General features: G+C 36.4%; 1 protein-coding gene across 6 annotated transcripts in view; it reads left to right on the top strand.

Annotated features, from left to right (window-relative positions):
* Positions 1 to 20,601, top strand: part of LOC136852483 (multidrug resistance-associated protein 1-like) — a 63,972-nt gene extending 43,371 nt beyond the window's left edge. For all 6 annotated transcript variants that reach the window (XM_067127134.1, XM_067127130.1, XM_067127133.1 and 3 more), the window contains exons 21-32: positions 283 to 369; positions 1,474 to 1,606; positions 4,377 to 4,597; positions 4,827 to 5,007; positions 6,853 to 6,961; positions 8,192 to 8,318; positions 9,109 to 9,198; positions 9,369 to 9,533; positions 10,124 to 10,282; positions 11,922 to 12,088; positions 13,021 to 13,215; positions 20,262 to 20,601. In XM_067127134.1, coding sequence (XP_066983235.1) covers positions 283 to 369; positions 1,474 to 1,606; positions 4,377 to 4,597; positions 4,827 to 5,007; positions 6,853 to 6,961; positions 8,192 to 8,318; positions 9,109 to 9,198; positions 9,369 to 9,533; positions 10,124 to 10,282; positions 11,922 to 12,088; positions 13,021 to 13,215; positions 20,262 to 20,373 — 1,746 coding nt within the window. In that variant the 3' untranslated portion in view covers positions 20,374 to 20,601. The remainder of the gene's footprint in view (positions 1 to 282; positions 370 to 1,473; positions 1,607 to 4,376; positions 4,598 to 4,826; positions 5,008 to 6,852; positions 6,962 to 8,191; positions 8,319 to 9,108; positions 9,199 to 9,368; positions 9,534 to 10,123; positions 10,283 to 11,921; positions 12,089 to 13,020; positions 13,216 to 20,261) is intronic.
* Positions 20,602 to 21,905: the final 1,304 nt, after the last annotated feature.

Below are 21,905 nucleotides of genomic sequence, written 5' to 3'. Positions count from 1 at the left end.
TCCTCTTTCACTGCATTGTTAAGAATGCAAAAGCTGTCAGTGGGTATATTAAAACTGAAATGTAACTTATTTTCATAATGGCCATAGTAAAGTAGCTATATTGAATTCATTATTTACTGTTTATTTGCATAAGGTGAGCTCTAAGTGATACATAGTAATTAGTGCAGAAATCTCAAGTATAGAATTCTCAGGTTCAAAAGCAAACAAGAATATAGTTTGAATTATACTTAATGTTTAAAAGAAAAAACCTAAAAGCTGCAAACCCCGTTTGCTTACTTGCAGGTGAAACTACAGGTGTACCATTTTTATGCCACATCCATGGGATATCTTCGAGTCCTGCTGCCAATCCTTTTCTTTGTTTTTGCACAGGTAAGATTTTCCTTTGTAGAAGCAGTTTACAGTGCATGAGACTGACTGACATTTCTCTTTATTGAACCTCTTAATTGGAGACATTACAGATGTCTAAATACCCATTATATGTGTGGTCTTTGTTTCATTTACAAAAGATTTTTATAAAATAGCTTATATCATAGGACCAATCAAAATGAGTTTTTTACAATGATGTAGAGTAGAGGACTGAAGCAAAGTAAAGTTTAAGATGTTGGGCAGCTAGGAATCAGAGGGAGTGGATGAAAAGTAAGTGGCAGATAACATTGCACCTGGGGGCCTAAAGGTTGCTGCAAAAGCTTTTAGAGTGCTGTGCAGGGAACACACTAGGCAGCTTCTGCCAATAGGCTCAGATACTGAGGTTGCTGGTCAACTCTTGGATGTTATCATTGCTTAAAACTTGCATTTGGCATACTAAAGCTAGGAATCCTCTTGATCAGGGAGGTAGAAAAAATTCCATAACTTTTGTTGCCATCACCCAATACTAGTCAGTAACTAAAATGGTGAATATGTTTACAATACAATTTTTTTGCTTTACGTGTAGGTAAGTGGCAGTGCAACTTACAAGGCTTTAATGGCATGTAATTTCCAAGACTGATTCAGGTAGCCCATAAATTGTAGTAGAGACGGCACTCTCTTGTCATGCTAAAGCATTAGCAACCCAGAAATACATGCAGGGTGTCAAACTGAAGAACGGAATGAAAAATTATGTTTGTAAAACATATGAAAGGTAACCTTAGTGCAAATATTAGTTAATTACTTACTGAAACGAGGAAAGGTCAAACAAGAGGATTTGGAAATGAATAATGAGTAAAATTATCTCAGATATTTTTCAGAGTATTTGTACACTGATGGAACAAATGGTCAGTGCTATATTTTTTTATGTCTTGGAAGGAAAAAACAGTTGTTAGAAGAACTCTAACTTTTGTAATGTAACATAATGATATTACTCCTTCTGTCATCCTTCGAATGCACATTTTGACTTAGCCTAAGATGAAAGGGTACATCGTGTGGAAAAAATTTAAGACCAGAGTGCGGGCATTTATAAGTGGTGGGATTGTAATGTAGCAAATTTCTTTTTCACAGGGCAGCAAAGCTGGTAGCAACATATGGTTGTCAGAATATTCAATGCCTGTAGGGATGACTGGCAATGTGACCGCTGAAGAATTTGCCAGATTTGAGTTTTTAACTGGTTATGGAGGCTTTGGACTTGGACAGTGTAAGTTTGAATTTTCCACAAAAATTTGTTAAGTAAATAACATCCCTGTAAAACCTACAAAAATTCACTCATCAATCCACATTGTGCATCAGTGGGAAAATGTTATTGAGCAATGGTTTAGGTTTGGTACTCCACTTATAATAATAAATAATAATAATAATAATAATAATAATAATAATAATAATAATAATAATAATAATAATAATAATATTGAAAATTATAGCTGTTTCCATGACCTTTAATATTTACAGTCTTCTCTATTCTTCTTATTTTCTTTTTTTCATCAGCATGTAGGTGGTATACCAGGTTTCCTCAGGACATACAAAGATTTCTGTTGTCTTAGGTTTATTTCCTCTAATGTGTCAACAGTGCACTGGCAGTCATCTACAAGAGTATAAATGCAAGTGAATTAAGATACGTGATGTACAGGTATTTATTGCAGGCAGGGTGTTTACAATAGGTGGGTTGGTCAGCAGGCAAGAATTTTGATTAGTCATAGGTTGGCGACGAAATATGTCCCTGAGGCGTTGAGATCTCCCAGGCCTAACCTGCTTGTACATCATGTATCTTAATTCACTTGCTTTTATACTCTCATAGATGACTGCCAGTGCACTGTCCACATTAGAGGAAATAAACCTAAGACAACAGAAATCTTTGTATGCCCTGATATACCAATGATAAAAAAGAAAATACTAAGAAGAATAGAGAAAAGACTAGTAGTAGTAGTAGTAGTAGTAGTAGTAGTAGTAGTAGTAGTAGTAGTAGTAGTAGTAGTAGTAGTAGTAGTAGTAGTAGTAAACTGTTATAGGAATGAATTTTCAAGTACAGAGTGATGTGTATCATTTATATTGAAAGTTAGAATTTGCTGCATGCAAAACGAACAACTGCAGGATAATTCTAATAGGTTGTACATCTTGTTTGCATAATTCAGTACAATATAAATATGAAAAGTCATTTCATCACATGCAGTCCATAAAAATGTAGTTAACCTAGTCTTGAATTAAATTCTATGTGAGAAATAACTTTCACTAATAAATGGCACTGCAGCCCCTTAAAAATAATTTCATTTTTTTAACCACAAACCCTTTACATAGCCCATAGTCTCAGTCTTCAGATGCCCCAGCCTTTTGTCTAACAGACAGAAGAAGAGGACAGTAGTACTGCCCAAGTCATTTGGATCCTCGGGTCCTTTGGAGATAAATACATCTCACTTTTTCTATGTCTGCAGTGCTCTTAACATCTGAGCACAATTCCCAAACTGTTTTGCTTTACTGAATGACTGCTTAAAGCTCTCTACTGTATCTTTATTTCATTATTTTTTTTCTTCTGCTTCTTATTTCATCTCTCACCACATTCTTACCTTTCATTGGTTATTTACTGGATTCTATGTTACAGGTGGCTCCCTTTTCACTTTCCATTATCTCTAGATTGCTAACTTTTGGTTCTCAAGTTTAGTTTGTATGTAATCACCTGTTGTGTTTTTGAAGAACAATATTTCTTTTGCAGTTCAAGCAATATTTCTAATTGATTTTTATTAGCTTTTGGTTGCTGTTAGGTAAAATATTTGAGTTTTTTCCCTGTTCTCAGCTAAATTTAGGATCTTTGCATATAATTGCAGTATTAAAGTTTTATTTGTACTGTATTAGGTATAAAGGGTAAGTTTTGCCTTCTCTTACCCTTTCATACTTATTAAATTTTTCATATTTCTATGGACTGGGTGGCAATTATAATTCTAATGATAGAGACCAGGATCCAGAGATTGTCATTCTTGATCCAAAGTTCCAGAGTAGATTGAACCCTTCAGCTACATAATAAGGCTTCTCTCCTCTCTGAGGAAACTCATCCTTCACAGTCATCTCAGAATGAGGTCTTCGCAGCATAATAAAATCGTGGTTGACAGGAACTTTGGCACCTTTTGGTTGGATATTTTTGGTCCCTCTCATCCCAGAGACATTGTTAATCATGAATGCTTCAAACTAAGGATGGGAGTACAACTACTAGAATACCAGGCAAAGGGAAATTTTTTTACAGGATGAGAGGCAGCACACCAGCTTTCTAGAATTAAAAGTGGTCTTCATGGATCCTGCAGGTCACAGTTGACATTCTGGGCCATTCGGCAGCTCAAACTTCTTGCTTTTTTAGCAATTCAGGCTGTATATGAGCAATAGATTGTGGTTAAAGAAACAAAATTTTCCTAAAAAATTTTGTTCAGTACAGACCCATTAGTCTTAATACGATTGCCCTCTTTCAATCTGGACTAGTCTTGCAGCTAACATTCCAAACTACTCAAAAAGTGAGGCAATTACTGTACCTGCTGGGACACTGAAAGACTGAATTAGGATATATATGTAAGATTGGTTTGTGTTGAACAATTAATTTGGTTTTGTGATAAATTTTATATTTTTCATTATTCTGAATATGCACACATCAAAGGCACTGTCACACAGACCATGAATTGGTTGAGTATGCCCTCACAGAATAGAATGCACCTAATGTGAGAAAAAATTATTCCAAAGATATATAATAAAATTACAATGAAAATAAAAAAGTAAGCAATGACAAAGCAACAAACATATGGTACACAAGTAAGTAGCAGTTAAGAAATGGTTCATAAAAAATACTTTAACCACAAAAAGCCCTCTTGCTATGAAATAGCATTGAAGTATCTTGTAAATTTAGCGCCATCAACAGCATCAGTTGACACAGCCAGAAAGACTGTTCCACACTTCAGTGAGGCAAGACTTTAAACTGTATTCTTTTATTGTTGTAGGTTTCTTTTTCTTCATGGGTGCACTCTCCACATGGACAGGCACACTGAAGGCTGCAGAAAATATTCACCATGGCCTTCTGCACAACATCCTTCATCTTCCTATGAGTTTCTTTGATACAAACCCCAGTGGTAGGGTCATGAATAGAATGAGCAAAGACATGGATGCTCTAGATTCTGTGCTACCTCTAGTAATTAATGCATTTTTTACCACTTTTGCTCAGGTTAGAAAACCAAGCATGTTTTTTCTAATCATGATTTAATGTGATATGGTTTGAATTTTTAATTTAGTGTTATACGATTAGATTCCTTTTAATTCTTTTTAATACAAACTTTACAATAATTTTTTAATGAACTATATTTGAAAATAGTTGTAAACTTCATAGGGATCTTTAAACTCTTGATTGAACTGGTGTTGTACTGTTGATTTCCTCACATTTCTTTTCTTTTTAGGTTTTAATGACAATGATCGTCATAATCAGTTCCACCCCAGTGGTAGCTGTTGTCATCGTTCCTGTGTTAGGGGTATACTATCTTGTCCAGAAAATTTACATAACTTCTGCCAGACAAATTAAGCGAATTGAATCTCTTGCCAAATCTCCCATCTTTTCATTCTTCAGTGAAAGTCTTCAAGGTAAGGTTAAGGGGAAAGGTGATATTCCAATATACTGTATTAACAAGCGATTTCATACATGACATAAAAGAGTTATTTTCTTCCAGGACTACAGTATATGTAATGTAATTAATTGATAAGCAAATATAAGCTATGAGACAAAAGAATAAACCTGTTGATGTTAATTCAATTTTCCATTTTATCAGTTTGTTAATAGATTTTTTTATGAGAATTGCGTATACAGTACTAATAGATATACAAACGTGAAGTCTTTTATGTACTATCTTCAGTGCAAGCTTATTCAGTCTGTGTAGCTTGGTAAAACAGCAATTAAAGTTGTGTATATGTGTGTGAGACAGGGGAGACTGCCTCATCACTTAGTTGTTGTTACTACAAGCCAAGCTGCAACCTTAGTTGGAAAAGCAGAAGTCTTCAAGCCAAGAGCCTGAATAGGAAAAGCAGCTGAAGGTACAGTAAAGAAAATTGGGAAATAATGAATAAACTTTGAAAGAGAAAAAAAATATGATAGCAATAAATGAGATAATGTAGTAAAATAATTAAATAAATTAACTAAGAAATGAGACTCGTATCAGCCTGCTGAAATAAAAAGCATTTGGGACAAGTTTGAACCTAATGAAGTTCCAGCAATTCATTTACAAGACTGGGAGGATCAATCTGCAATTAAGTAAAAACCAACAAAACTTGTAAAATCCTGTAAGGTACTAAACTGTACAGAAGTAAGGGCAAAACTATTAGAACTAACTTCATATGTAGTACTAAGTGTTGGATGATATATCTGAAATAACCATCTGGGCTTAAGTAGTTGTTGTGTTTCACCTTTCTCATTCTTATTTTTATAAATTTCTTCTATTATATCTGTTTCTCTTAATGGCATGCTTCCATGGTACTGTGTATTTTTGGGACTCTAGGAATTCTGAAGTGTCTACCTCAGTGTACACACTAGAAGAATATTTGTGACTTACCATTCCTTTGTCACTAACAGTATTATACCTTTCAAATGCCTTGTACTCTTGATTGGTTTTTTAGTGTTAAAAGGAGCAAAATAGGTAGGATTTTCTTTGACATGAGATATAGTCCTATCTCCATACTATAACTCGACTTCCCAATTATTTGGTCATTGATACTACACTATTTTTTTTTTAAGTATTTCTGTTCCCTGGTGATGGCTTCCACTTTGACATATTGTCTGGTTTCTGTCTGTCCTCAATTATTTTAACAATATCCAAACCATACCAACTTGGCTATTTGATCATACATATTAGGTGTTTTTCTCTGCAGGACACAGCAATCTTGAATTGCAGAAGAGTTGATTTGAAATGAGTTTATTTTTTACTTTGTCAATTTCATTGCTTATAGGTATTTTTTCTCAGAACTTTATAAGTACTTTTTAAGAGTGTAGCTTTGTGAATGTTTTTCCCTTCTTTTAAAAAGGATCTCTGTTCCAAACTAAATTATACTACAATTGGTTTTTCTTTAATTTTTTTTCCCAGCACTTACAGGGGAAATCATACTATACTTGGAAGAAAATATCACATCTTAAATAAAATTCCCCTGGTTGGTTTGTGTACCCACTGCATTTAATATTCCTTGGTAAAAAATCTAAAAAGTATTGCACTGCATAAATTTTGTTACCTATGCTCACAGTGTTAACATGCTGTTGTCAGGAGTGACAAAACTTTAAATTAAAATGTGTTACGGTACATTGAAAATACTCTACCAAGTCATTTCATTATTGCACAGTACAGTGTAATGAAATGTATCACTGTTTATGCACTTTGTACTGTTCAAAACAGGAAATGCTTGGTTTTTAGAAATTTCTTAACACAACTGAATGTCATGTTTCAGGTGTATCTACAATTCGAGCATTCAAGAAACAAGGAAGCTTTGTTAGTGTGTGTAGGGAGAGAGTTGATGTTGCTGCAAAGGCTTTTGTGACAAACGTTGCAACAAATAGGTAAAATATAAAGATGATAATGCTTTTAATAACCATCTAAAGAGCAAATGGGTCTTCCCCACAATGCTCCCCTGCTTTACTTCATTACTTTTCTTTCCATTTCTTAATTTTACTCCCGTGTCCCCTGTCATGCAGCCAGGCAACAGGATATATTCTGTTCCTTATAGTAATAGTGCATTTCTAGATTTCTTATAAATTAGGTTTTTTACCTTAGAGGTACAGTAGTTTCAATTAGAGAAAGGTCTCTTTTCTGATTTCTTAGGCTTGATGAGATGCAAGGACTCTGTAGGGGCTCTCCTATCTTACAGTAACAAGACAATATGGGCTGTGTACAACCAAAGTGTAGCTTCTTTGCAAAGGACAGGAACCCTGTCTCTGGCTAGTTTAGGTTTGATAATTTCCATATGCTACACTGACTCAAGACATCATATTTAATAACCACTTCTGTAGCTATCCTTTCTACTAAAGCTTCTGCTTTGTTCTGCCCTTTGCATAGAAATAGTTTTTCTGATACAGTAAGGGAAACTGCTGTCTCAGAAGCCATCTACAGTCACATGCGTATCTCCCGATATTTCAAGAGTTGACAGGGCTTTAGGAAATTGCTTCATATGCTATTATATTTGCTGTTTTAGATTACCACCCATTTAACAGAGTTGTGATGGGAATGTCACTGCACTTTTAATTTTCCTTCCTTTTTCTTATATTTACTTGGAGCTAACTTAAAAAATGGTAGATAATTTATCATTAACAATAAATTTGTATATGGAGTATCCCTTCATTCTTCTAGTAAGTTATTCTAGTTTAAAGTTGCTTTTGTTTCAAAACTAGGGTATGTCTTAAATGGGGAATTTTTGGCACCTTGTGTTAGTCGTTACTCTCCATCCTAAATTTTCTAAAATAATAAGTCGCATAGTAGGTAATATCAGACTAGGATTGGAGATTTCTAAGAGGCAGTTCCATGATTACTAACTCCTCTTTCTTTTTAACTGAGCTTGAGGCTGCCAAAAAATAGAATGAAATTAAGATATTCATTAGTTTTGGGAAATTCTAACACTTGAAGATTTTATTCATAATACAGTATCTCTTTCCTGGGAAATTCTAACACTTGAAGATTTTCTTCATAATACAGTATCTCTTTCCTGTATGTTATGTACTTACATGAGCATCATACTGTATTTCAAAAGCTGAGATATTTAAAATTTAGTTGAATGTTCTGTTTTTTTTTTCCAGATGGCTCTTAGTACGGCTAGAAACTTTGGGGAACCTCATCACCTTTGCAACTGCCATATTTGCAGTTGCTGGCAGGGGCTCTATTGAACCAGGGATTGTAGGACTGTCGATCACTTATGCACTTGAGGTGAATGCTTTGAAATTTTTCAAAATTTTTCTTGTAAATAGAATATTGCTGTATCTAGTGTCTTTTCTCGAAAGATATTGGTAGAGACATGATAGGAGGGACAAGAAAAGTCTCATGGGTCATGATGGAATTGAAATGTAAACAAGAAAAACTGACAATGGCTCCCTTTTTATAATACTCGCAGTCTCATGAAAAAAGCCAGAAAGCTATTTACTTGGCTAGCAAGCTTCTTTGTTTATAATACTCACACAGTCTCATAAAACAAGCCAAAAAGCTATTTACTTAACTAGCAAGCTTTTTTAAACTGGATTAGCCATATGTGAGAAAAACAAGGAAAAGAAAAGATAATAGTAATATTCAGTATAATTGGGAGTATGTACCAATATCAGTAACCTCAAGACAGAGAACTCAAACCCAAGACTATGGAATGCCATGATACATAGCTTATGGGCCATTGTTTGTATGGTTTTATAAGGCAACATATTGTAATATATATGTGATCTTTCCTAGCTACCAAAATGGCACCTGTGCAAACAATTGACATGAAGGAATATTGAGTGTCCTTAAATAATCCAGATCAAATGACAGAAGATCTAAATGAATGAATTTTAAATACTAGTTAAAATTATCAATGCAAACCTATCACAGGAACTGTAAATTTTACATGGAAACACTGCCAACATTTACAGTTGATCTATCAACTTTGTAGACCTATCTAACTACCCATTTTTTGTTACTTTTTAGCCACTCTAGCAGTCTAAAGAATTATCATTTAATTATTGTGTTTCAGGTAACTTTCATTATGAACTCAATGGTCAGAAATGCTAGCGAGGTAGAAGCCAACATTGTCTCTGCAGAGAGGATCCAGGAATACATTAAAGTATGATAACATTTATGGTGAACTAATAATCATAGGTAACATTTGTAATGAATATTTGGTAGTTATCAACTTGGATACAGTGTATATGCTCAGCCTCAAGATCTAACATAAGACATCTATGGTTTGTCATAAGAGTTTTAATGTTAAAAATTAGTCTTATTTTTCAACAGGAAGAACAAGAAGCTCCCTGGACTACAGACACTACAAAGAAAAGTCCTGCAAACTCATGGCCTGATAGGGGATGTATTAAATTCAATAAGTATCAGTCAAGGTACAGACCAGGTCTTGAATTGGTACTAAAAGGTATCACTTGTGAAGTGAAAGCCGGTGAGAAGGTAAGAGTGTTTTTAGGAGAACTTGTTTTGCTTTGGTATGTGACAGATAGAATTATAGAGGGAGATTTCATTAGTAAATGACAGGGCATAATTAATCACAAGAACTAGTGTAGGGGCTTTACAACTTTACAAGCCAGTGTATTGAAGGTAATTATATCTTTAAAAATAAAAATATGTAACTGGAAAGATTGGACATCATTATTTAAAGTTAAGACTTTTCTCATGAATCTGTCCCCATAGGGGATAGTGCCTTCAGTGCACCTCACTCGGTGCAATATAGGTATTGCAGGGCCTCTTCAGCTCTTAGCTGCAATCACTTTCATTCCTTTTATTGTACCTCATTTCATATATTTCTTCCATTTTACTTTCCACCCTCTCCTAACAAATGTTTCATAGTGCAACTGCAAGGTTTTCCTCCTGTCACACCTTCAAAATCTCCTTTACTCTCAATTTCCCTTTCATTGCTGAATGACCTCATAGATCACAACCCTTGGCCTTTGGCCTAAATTTCATATTCTAATTCCTCATTAATCTGTACATTATTTTTAAACAATGATCAAGTTCAGCCTTTCTGTCGTCATTTTTTAAAGGTAGGAATTGTAGGAAGAACTGGTGCAGGCAAATCTTCCCTAACACTTGGACTATTCAGAATTGTTGAGGCAGCAGGTGGTTCAATTGAAATTGACAAAGTGAACATTGCAGAGATTGGGCTTCATGAACTGAGAGGAAAGCTCACTATTATACCTCAGGTATGTGCATTTCCAAATATTTAACCCTAAAATAATTGGATTTTTTTCTCTTTACAAAATTGTCCCTCTTATTTTCCTTCCTTTTGGGGTAATATATGCAAAAACAACTAAAACTAAAATAATTTACTTAAGCATAAGTTTTGTGAAGTTTTATTAAAAGGTTAACACCTGTCGTTTGGGTTAAAAACAATATCCTTTACAAGGAATGTATTTTTTGAACAAAGGGACTTTTAATAAAATTATTTTGAAGGGCTTCTAATGCACTTTAGACACTGAAAATTAAAAATGTGTTGTGAGATGTTTATATTAATCTTAACTCTTGACTATAATGCATACAATTCTACTGTGAAAACAAAGGCAATATTAGGCAAAGGAAACTGGCTTTTTTCATTAGACAGTACTGCAACAAAACCTATGGATGAAGAAGATTTGGATCTGTTTGTATATATTGTGTAATGGAGATCTTTACATCTTAAATGTTCTGTTTGTTGCTTACAATGTTTAAATCCATCTCCTTTAATAACTTTAATAATTGGCAGATTTTGTGGAGTGATGAATCTCTTAGCAAATTACAAAAATATATCAGACCCATTCTTTGAATTGATCACATTTGCTTAACCTTTTGATATTTATTGAATAACCCATGTAACTCAAACCCTGTATGCAGTGTGTGCAGGTGAACACTAACAGTGAAACATGTGAAAAAACATGATCATTATGTGATGCCTAGTGGGAGCCCACAAGCAGTATCCATTAGTGCTCCAGAAAGAAGCATTCTGAAGACCACTATTTATTTGGCTGAAGGCAATGATTTGTAGTGATTATGAATCAACCAGAATGAGGTCAATATATAATATGAGTAGTGGGTTTAAAAAGGCACTTCATTTAACCTCATGGATGTCACTCACTGTCTTATGGATGCATTTTCGATAAGATCAGAGTTTGCAAGTAGATAAGTGTTTACTCGTTCCCATCCTTATCATCTAACTCCCTTCATAACCCAATACTTTAGCGCTTGGTAGCTAAGTCAGTCTGCAACCACCACATTGTTCATGATATTATGGAATTATCCTGTATCATCCCAGTGAATAATTTTCTGCTACCTGGGGTGAAAAAATTGAGCACAAGCCATAGGTGATATTACATGTTCTAAAATTAATCAACTTATTTTTGGTTTTAGAATCCCTTTAAAATGTAAAATAAGTAAAATAAGAAGTTTGTTTTTGTATGGACACAAAAAAATGAAAACTAATTTTGTTTTACAAGTCCAAAACTGATCTTTCTGGGAATGCCCTCCATCCAACCACACCAGTTTAAACCACTACATAGCTTCAACTTCCACCAAGCAGTGGAAAATCATTTGAGAAAAGGTTTAGCTGCTACTTTCAAGAATATTTACATCTTGTGGAAAGTCACTGCGCAATGAAAAATGAAGCAAAATAGGAGGTTTTTTACTTTTGAGACAAAAAAATATTGTAAATGTCATAAGTGTAAAGAGTTGTCATCTTCAATTTTTAAATTTTTTTCTTTAAGCTATGAAATGTACAGTACTGTAATGTGTAATAACAACTATGTTGCCAGATAAAACAGTAAGTCAGTATGTCATTATCCAAACTTTAACTCTATTTTTGAATTTTAGGATCCAGTTGTATTCGGTGGTACACTCAGGATGAATCTAGACCCATTCAGTGAACACAGCGATACAGACGTGTGGAAAGCGATACAAAATGCTCATCTAGAAGACTATGTGAAAGCGCAAGCAAGTGCCCTCTACACAACTATAGATGAAGGAGGTAGTAATCTTAGGTAAGACATTTATTTGAATGGGTAATGAGTCTTTTACTGTACTACTTTATAATAGAGTGAAAATGGCTGGATGCAATGCATTGGGAAGGTTCAGAAAATCAAGGTGAAAGGACACAGATAAGTACTGAGGCCAAATGTGAATTCAGGTAACAAATGTAGTTACAGTATTATATAATTAATGTATTCTTGTTAATTAGCTCAACTAGACCACCGAGTCATATTTCTACACTTTCATAATGGCTTGCTTTTTTTTTTTGTTTGAAATGCAAACTAAAAATTGAATTAAGGTAGAGCTGGAGAAGTTGGACAGCTAATTAGGAAAAAACCAGAGGGAATTGACAAAACATAAAAGGTAGAAAGCAATGCAGCTGGACCTAAGTACTGTTATAGAGAACCTCTGGTTCCATTTATTATGTACAATATGAGACACAATGTAAAAATCAGAAAGAAAAAGCCTAATGTAAAAAGTGAAAGGTGATTATGTAATCACAAAAATACTGTATGAATTACTTGAAAAATATATTAACTTATTGAATCCATATTACTATATTAGGGCTAAGCACTTAACTGTATATGGCATTTGTTCAAAACTAGATACTGTACGGATCACTTTAAAGTCAATTTGAAAATATTTTGACAATGAACAAGTAAAATATGACCCCCAGAACATTTTCTGCTTAACAAAACAAAAGATACAGATTCTACAGAAAGAAAAATAATGTTGCAAATATTTTAAGTGAATCTTCAAGATGCACCGGACACTGAAAATTTAAGTTGATCATAAAGCAAACCAACTTCTGACTAGTTGTTGATTACAGTAAATATGTTAGAACCCTAACCAGATACACAATAAATACAGTAGTCATGACTACCTCCAAATTTTGGATGAAAGTAGAGGCAGTGTAACTTGAAATTTCCTTGGTATTTTCCAGTGTTGGCCAGCGACAACTCGTATGTTTGGCGCGGGCTCTGCTAAGAAAATCAAGAATACTTGTATTAGATGAAGCGACAGCTGCCGTTGATTTGGACACTGATAATCTCATTCAGGAGACCATACGAAGAGAGTTTGCTGATTGCACAATCCTTACAATAGCTCACCGTCTCAATAACATCATGGACAGTGACAGGTAAGTGAAATTTTGTCTTTTTCAGTGCAAAAGATCCTGAAACCCATAACTAGCTGCTTTGTTATTTTCTAGACTTAAGGGAGAAAAATAGGAAATTAATTCAGAAATGGGAGAAATGTCCGAGGTCTTTTGGGGAGAAGCCAACTTACCCTGATAAGGAAATTTCGTTCAAACTAGTCCTTACTGCAAAAGGCTGTGAATTTCACTGTCATAAGTTTGTGTTCAAGGTCGAATGGAAATAACCTATTAAACCCTCCAGACTGTCCCCCATCATAATGATACTGGTATCAGTTTTATTAGATAAAATTGATTGAACAACTTAGAAATGTGAAATACTGGCACAATGAGAAAAATCTTTGGTAACAAAAGTGAATTAATAGGGTACCATTGAGCCTTTGTTGATGGAAATAACTTAAGCAATTCCAGTTGATGTGCAGACCCAGGTACTAACACAGGCTGCAATGTTTCACTTCCTGCCTCAAGTTACCTGCCATCTCTGCATAACTGCCCAGTTGCCAAGATATCTCCAATGCCCTATGCCAGACTGGTGCTGAAATCTGGGTGGAGACCAGTGGAGTCATCACCAGGTCAGAACATGGTACAGAACTGAAACACCTTCCCCTCTTCAGATGAAGCAAAGGTACTACATCAAAGCTGGATATATTAAGATGTGACAGTACACATCCTAGAGTCCCAAGGTTGCCAGGACATCTCCCTTCTTGAGTGACTGCTACAGTGACTTCACTGTCTCCATACTGAAGGGGCTTTGCTACTGGAACTTGTTCAGTGGGCTGAGGTTGGTAATCCCAATCTTCTTTTGCATTCAGCAGCAAAAACAGACTAGTAATGCAGAAACTCACAATCCATCCCACACTTCCTTGTCTGTCTTGTGGTCATACCTTACATTCTACAATTCGCTGAGTGTGATAATGAGGAGCCAGTACCCAACTCTTTTGACATCCGCAACCAATGGCTTTGCCCCTATCTCCTGATGGGATTGCCAGATTCTGGGAGACAGACCCCTTCACTGGTGGAAAAACTGATTGTGGGTAGATGCTGACCACTCCAAATTCTTTCTCCTCAAGTTGGAGACTTGGCTGAGGACTGTTGTCCTTCACCATCTGAAATGACACAGCAAGTATCGTGGGCACTGATGATATAGCAAGAGCAGCATGCACAGCAGGAGCTATGGAAAAAGCAGCCACAGCAGGCACTGCTGGCATAATAGAAGCCCCCGAAACTGTAGGTAGTGGAGGAACAACACACACAATAGGCAGCTCCCCAGATGACAGAGCAGACAATTAAGGCAATAAGCTGGTGAAAATAATCCTGAATGAATTAGACAAGAGATAAGATACCATCCAGCAATTGTGCTAAAAAATAACAAAATTTTAAGTAATTTGTACTTTTCCTAAGTATACAGACCAGAGCCTTTTACATAGGAGTAATCTTCAGCATAAGTTGGAGTGGCTGTTGAACTTGGTAACAAGGTCATTACCGTAATTGGTGGAGATAGGGGGTGAGTGGGGAGAAACCCCCTCACTCACCTTAGGTCATCACACTCTTTTCCTTGATTGCAAGTAAACTGAGGGAGGCACAAACATCCAAGTAGCCCCTGGCCAGTAACATAGCATCCAGTTTCCAGGAAGCTGGATCTGTGTTGAGCTGTAAATTAGGAGCTTGTTGCTGGAGCTCAACATGAACACATCCATTAGTGGCACGCTTCACAGTTGTCAAAGTACCTTGCAGACCTCCAGAGCCAGTGACCATTCTGCTGAAAGCAGGGTGGTTGAGGTGGATTTAATCTATAATGGCTCTGGGTTTTATACCTGAGAAAAATTCAAATTCCTTTTTTGATATTTGTTCCTATGCAAATAAAAAACATTGCCTTTCATATAGGAGGCTTATTCATTAAGTGGGAAGTCATCTCAGCATCTAACTGTAGTTGATTCCACTTTTCCACTTGGAAATGCCATCCTCCTGGTTGCAAATGCAGGCAGGGGATGTCACGACTCCCGTAACTTCCAACCAGGTCTGGGAAATGGGTTACCAGAACAGCAGGGACCTGGGCCAGAGTAACCCTGCAAATAAGGAGGGTACTTGATTAAGGAAAATTTTCAGAGAGCCATGACAGCCCCTTCTCTATCTCTTGTTGGAAGGCAGCTAATTCTGGCTATTACCAAGCAATAGGTCCAGAATAAGCTCTACCCCATCCCTCTCCCCCGCCCTGTCATAAGAAGGAGGACAGACGGAGATGCATCTTAAAAACTAGACTAAAGATTGGATGCTTTGTGTGTAGTTACCTGTATCTTGTCTGACTACAGCAGGTCTTTCAGTCTTGACACTGCTCTTGAAGAGAGAGAAGAAAGGAAGGAGGGAGGGTTGAGTCACTACATTTACACCTACAGACTTACACTAGGCTAAAGTATTTGGATGTGATAGCTTATCTGTCTGACTAGCACTTGGATGCTATCTGTCCGACTAGCACTTGGATGCATACACAAGCTATTGAGCAGCCACAAGAGGCCCTGAGAAGGCATTCAAGGACTTGTGGGCAACATCCCACTGGTAGAATGAGGTAAAGGTAGTCTATCTACATCACAAACTTGTCCTCTTTACCTGAAATACTGAGAGGTTCTTCTGAAAAGCAAGGGATGGCCCAAAGCTCCTGACATGTGAGCTTTAGGGTGAGAACGGAGGCTGACTCCCTCCTCACAGGGGTTGTATGCCTGCTTGATCACATGAAACCAGTAAGAAAGGGTGTTCCTAGACATCATCTTCTTGTGCTTATTTTTACTAATGAAAAGACTCTGGCCTCTGGGAGTGGGTTTTTTCAACCAGTACCTTGAAGAGCTAACTGGGCAAAGAAGCATCTCATCCAGGTTACCACTAACGAAGAGTAACTTCCTCATTCTTTTCACTAAGGCCAAAGATAAAAGAAAAACAGTCCTGAGGGTGAGTTGTCTCTCTGAGGCTCATGACAGAGGACTGAAGGGAGCCTTGGTAAGGTTCTGGAGAATGAGTGAGACATCCTATGCTGGAGGCTAAAGTTCCAGAAGAGGACAAGACTATTTGAAACTTTTCATTAGCATGGATAATTCCACTGAAGTGGTGGGAACCATCCCCTTCAGTTTGAATACCTGGGCCAAGGCTGAGTAATAGCCTTTTACTGCTGAAACTGAGAAGCTTGGCTTGACAGAGTGGATGATGACGTCTGCAGTCTGCTGAACAGAATCTCTGGCCTGAGAGATACCCATTTCTGTGACACTAATCACAGAAGATGGCCCACTTTCCTTGGTAAACATTCACAGAGGAATGATGAAAGTACCTAAACATCTCCCTTCCATCCCTGCAAGAAAAGCCTCTCTCTCACAGGATACACTGGATAACCTTTATGTGTGAAGGTGCATGGAGTGAACTGTCTGATAGTACATATGGATGTGTTGCTGACACAGAAGGGTAAATCTCTAGCAGCTCTAACCAGAAAGGTCAGTAGGTCAGGTATTAAATGCCTCTTGCCTGTGTGGTGAACCTTGCACATTTGAGTTGAAGACATCAAAGGAGACCTCTCTCCCTTGAATGAGAGTGCTCAGTTTGTGAGCATTAAAAAATGAGATGGGAACAGACCTCTCGTCTAAGCAGGTAGGTGCAGTGGCACCTGCCCTACCAGAGGCCTAATGATCATATGTTGGAAACACAAGCCCCCACTCTCCTCCTAGAAGGATGAGAGTGTGTGGGAAGTCTGTCTGGACTAATTGCACAAGGCCTCAGATTTCCCCCTTTCTTCCATGCATGTGATGGAAGTGTCTGGGGATGAGGAGGAAGATGATTATGAGCTATTGATGATGACAAAGAATATGATGATGAGGGAAAATACCGAGTGTTTGTTCTCTTTCCTTTCCTAAGTCTTGCCAGTCTTCAACACTGAAACGAAGGTCAAGGCCAGAGCCAAAGAAGATGGAGTATTAATCAGAGGATCTGCTACTGGAAGGACTGTTGCAACAGGAAGACCCCTCAACAGTGTCCAAAGAAGCTGGGGCAGTTGCACACAGCAGCAGACACTACAGGAGGAGGAAGGGACTGGAGAAAGCTCCTTCTTTGCCAGATTAAGAAACTGCAAAAAGATAGACTACCAGGAATGTTAAGCATAAGGCAGATCTTTTGCAAGTACTGCAGTGACAATGTGTTCTTTCTTTTGTTTTTTGTTCCAGAATGGAGAAAAAATATGTTCAAATGTCATTGCAAGGAGCATAGGCATCTTTGTAGGCATTTCGTGTGTTTCTTGCGATAAACCCCCATGGAGGATATTCATATTGTAATGAGAAATCATGCACTTATGCTTCTTCTTCAAGAAGTGCACTGGTTTGTCTTCTCTTCAGTGGGAAAAGTATAGTAAGAGGAAAAGGGATAAGGAGCTTTTGCCTGCTTCTTTGTGGGGGAGGGATACACCCCTGATGATGTTCTCAAATCCCTCTGGTTCTTTTCTTTCTCCCTCTTCCATTCCCATCCCCCTGCCTGCTAGTAGTGCTACCCTTCCTCGATAGAATATCATTCAAATGGAAAAAAGTTTGGCAACACACTTTCCTCACAGGACTTTTTAGCTGTTGGTAGTGGTGCACCATCATCAGCTGTCTCACCCTTCTTGAACTGGAGGGCAAGAGAGCTGATGATGGTGCACCACTAACAACTGCTATGTCATCCTATGAGGAAAGGGTGTTGCCAGACTACTACTCTGCTCGAGTGATGTCCCACTGAGGAGGGGAAGTACTACTAGCAGGCAGGGGGATAGGAGTGCAAGAGGGATAAGTAGAGAACAAGAAAGATTTGGGACATCATCAGGGATGTATCCCCCTCCCCCAAAGAGGTTGGCAAACACTTCTTATCCTTCTTCTTCCTCCTACTGAACTTCATCCACTGTTGGGAAGACTAAACAGCACACACCTTGCATGGGGAGGCACAAGTACATGAAAAATACCTCTGGGGTCTACCATAGCAGGAGGCATGAAACCCCCACAAAGATGCCCATACCCCTTGCATCGGTGCTGGTCAGGTTTTCTTCCATTCTGGAAAAAAAAAAAAAAAAAAAAAAAATCACAAAGCAGGAACAAGAATTAACAAGCAGCAAAACTATGCTGCAAAAGTACTTACTATTCAACAACCAAATAATTGGAAGAGAGCAAGCGCAGCACATCTTGCTCTTCTTGGCAGCCAAAGAAAAAATGAGAAGTATTCCCCCATTCATTCCATCACCTTATCAGTTAACAAACTTGGTAGTTCGACAACTGCTCCAGCATGTGCTGAGGGATACTCCTATTTAAAAGGCACTGGTTTGTATTTCTGTAGAAACACTGGTATGTAAGTGGTCATAAAAGCAATACGATTAAGAATTAGAGAGCAGTACAGGAGGAGCAAGGCCCAGACAGGTAAGAGATCAGCCAGGGTTGTGAGAGTAGCCAGAATGTTGTGTAGAATGGGCATGAGCAGTGGGAAAAGGCACATCCCTAGGGAAGAGGAAGATCACAAAGCTAAAACGTGATGATACCTAAACCTCTGATGCAGAAACAGCAATAACTTAAGAAAGAGAACACTTAATTTTCCTTGCCTTTAAGTATTTTTCTTCTCATATCATGCCCACTCGTGGTACAATCAATCTTGGCAAGAGTTGCATGAGCAATCAAACAAGCAATACTGGGCTTGACAAGTGTACACTTCAGGTGAGGATCCACCTCCAGTGAAGGCACAAAGCAACTCCTACCAGGAAGACCTTGGCATATTTGCTTATGGTATACTGATGTTAAAGCAAAACACAATAGTACAGTAAATCTCAGCACCTAAATGGTGCAACATAAAGCACCACACAAGTGGCATACAATAAAAGACAGAAAAATGCTGGCAAGAGATATTTTCGGGCATCAGTTATGAGAAGTTAGACAAGATGCAAAATGTGACTGATAGCAAAACTAAAATTAATAATAGAAAAATAAGCCATAAATAATACCATAAAATAAGCACACAACAAATGAGGTAACCCAATAAACTTGCTTTTGAATGCTAACTTGCATCAAATTCCTTTGGTGTCGTGCTAAAAATACACTAAATATGTTCAAATTAAATGAAATATACTATTCAAAAACAATATATCTGAATAAAAAAGAAGGAAAAATTCACATACACTACAATGTTAAAATCAATCCAAAGACAGGAATCTCGGTATTAAAACCTGTAAGTAATGATTGTTAATACAGTATTCACAATTTGAAAATAGGAGAAACAGTTAAAATGACTGAGGCAAAAAGCTGGGGAGATTCTTGTGCCTGTATTAAGAGCAAAGATGCGAACAGTGTGATGGATGGTCAATATCTACTGATGTGTCCCTGCCATGTTTGCATGAATGGGTGATTTTAGCTCTTCTGCTTCTGTCTGTAAGGCATAAAAAACCTCAAGTCTGGTGACATTTTACAAATAATGAGAGTTAAGTATGATTGATAAGCTTATGATGAAACAATTATATTTCCATAAGTAGCAAAATATCACACCAGCTTTATGAGAAATGTACTGTATTTGGTTTGGAAATTATGGATAATTACATATTGAAATATTTTCACATAAAACTTCTCCAAAACCACAAGGAAATGCAAATGCACCAGCAGTCATCTTACAAAACTGATTAATCAAACAGATGTTAAAAAAAGAAATCCATTGGTCCATATGCAAATTATAGGCCACCAGATTTAATTATAGTCCTGTATATACCACCAGAGTAACACAAAGTATTATTCATTTCCTGGCCTGTCAAAGAGAGGCTTAACTTATAACCCGACAAAGATCAACTCCCATTTTTGCCACCATAACATCAGTCAAAAGAAACAATTGAACACTTAAAATGGCATGGAAATACACCTAAAAAATCTATTACCATACTTTGTAATCTTGCTAAGTTCCAGTACCAGTGGTAGTCAACCAGTTCATATCACAGATAAACTTATTTTGTCCTCAAGTTATTCTGAAGTAGAAGTATTGTTAAAATTTTTTTCTTTTATTTCCAGAGTGATGGTTCTAGATAAGGGATTTATAGCAGAATTCAGTACCCCATCTGAGTTACTTTCAAATAAACATTCCATCTTCTATGGCATGGCAGAAGATGCAGGTCTAACATAACTTGCCTCAATCTAAAAAGACAATTGAGATGTGGAAAGACGATGTAACATTTGGATCATGTTGTCCTTAAGCACAATTGTATTTTTTTGCTGTAGATCTAAAATTCAATAATAAAGATCTAAAATACTATAAATAATGTGATAGCATTAAAAAAATATATTTGTTTCCTTCTCCCAAAATCTACATAGTACTAAACAATAAGGAGATAGCATTAAAAAAATAAATATATATTTATTTCCTTATCCCAAAATTTACATAGTACTAAACATTAAAAAAATAAGTTTCCTTCTCCCAAAATTTACATAGTGCTAAACATTAAAAAAATATATTTCTTTCCTTCTCCCAAAATCTACATAGTGATAAGAAGAAATATTGGTGGGATGTGTTTACAAAGGTATAAAAAAGGCTGGATTAAAATGAAAGCTCTCTAGACTGTATATGACTTGACAAATATCTTTGTGCAACTCTTTGCCATCAGTGTTTAAATGATGAAGGTACCACAACTGTTATTCTTATCACCAACTGCTTTAAACTCCTGCTCAATACCTGTGATGACTTGATTGAATTAATTACTTTAGAAGATTGAATGGATCATTTTTAAGAATTCTAATAATCATCATGCTATATATCAACAATCCATCAAATAAATTGTCTATTCCTCTTTTAGACTGAAAGAGGAATACTTAATATGAATAAGCCAATTTTACATTGTTATAAATGATTTGTTTAATCAGACCTCTGAACCCTTTTAGGGTTCTTCTTGGGCTGAAAAAAAAGGGGGGGAAGAATACATAAAAATTAAATAAGTAAATAAAGAAATAAATAAAAAAGGAAAATTAAAGTAAAATAAAAAATCGAGGGAAAAGGGAGAAAAAATTTTTACAATTTTACAAACGAATGGTGAAGCTACAAATTATGTTGGAATTTTCCAACCACACTAAGATTCATATCAAAATCCCCTTAAAGTCTGAGTCACAGAATTTTCCATGGCACTCTGTCACTTTATTTGAGTTAATACATCATAGGGAAAAATTTTTTTCACTAATTAATGGTCTGAAAAAAATGTCTAATACACCTCTGTCTTCTGTAAATAAATTCAACTCGTTTTAACACCAATTTATAGTGTTTTCAAATACAGTATATATATCTGCTCCAGAAATTTCACAAATATTCTGAACATAACAATTCTTGTATGCCAGTCAATATACCAAGACAATCAATGCCTATTTTCAGTGAAAGAAGAGCAAACATGATGTTTATATGTTTAAAATGCTTGACATTGAAATTTTATATGTTTGTAATGCAAAATAATAAAAATGCCAAATGGAATGAAAAATAATAAATGAACATTACACAAAAAGTGTACACTTACTGATCAGACTTGGTACCAAGAACAGTGTAGTTTAGAAGTTAAGGGAAAGATTCATACCTTCCACTTGTGTCCCACCAGCCTGCAAGCATAAGATCTTTATAAATGCCCATTCAGAATCCTAAGAGTAACAGATACAGTAATAAGACCCAGAATCAAAATG

The sequence above is a fragment of the Macrobrachium rosenbergii genome, chromosome 25 (assembly GCF_040412425.1).
Source record: "Macrobrachium rosenbergii isolate ZJJX-2024 chromosome 25, ASM4041242v1, whole genome shotgun sequence".
Taxonomy (NCBI): Eukaryota; Metazoa; Arthropoda; class Malacostraca; order Decapoda; family Palaemonidae; genus Macrobrachium; species Macrobrachium rosenbergii.
Note: the sequence above shows the minus strand (reverse complement) of the source record. Positions and strands in the feature narration are given on the sequence as shown.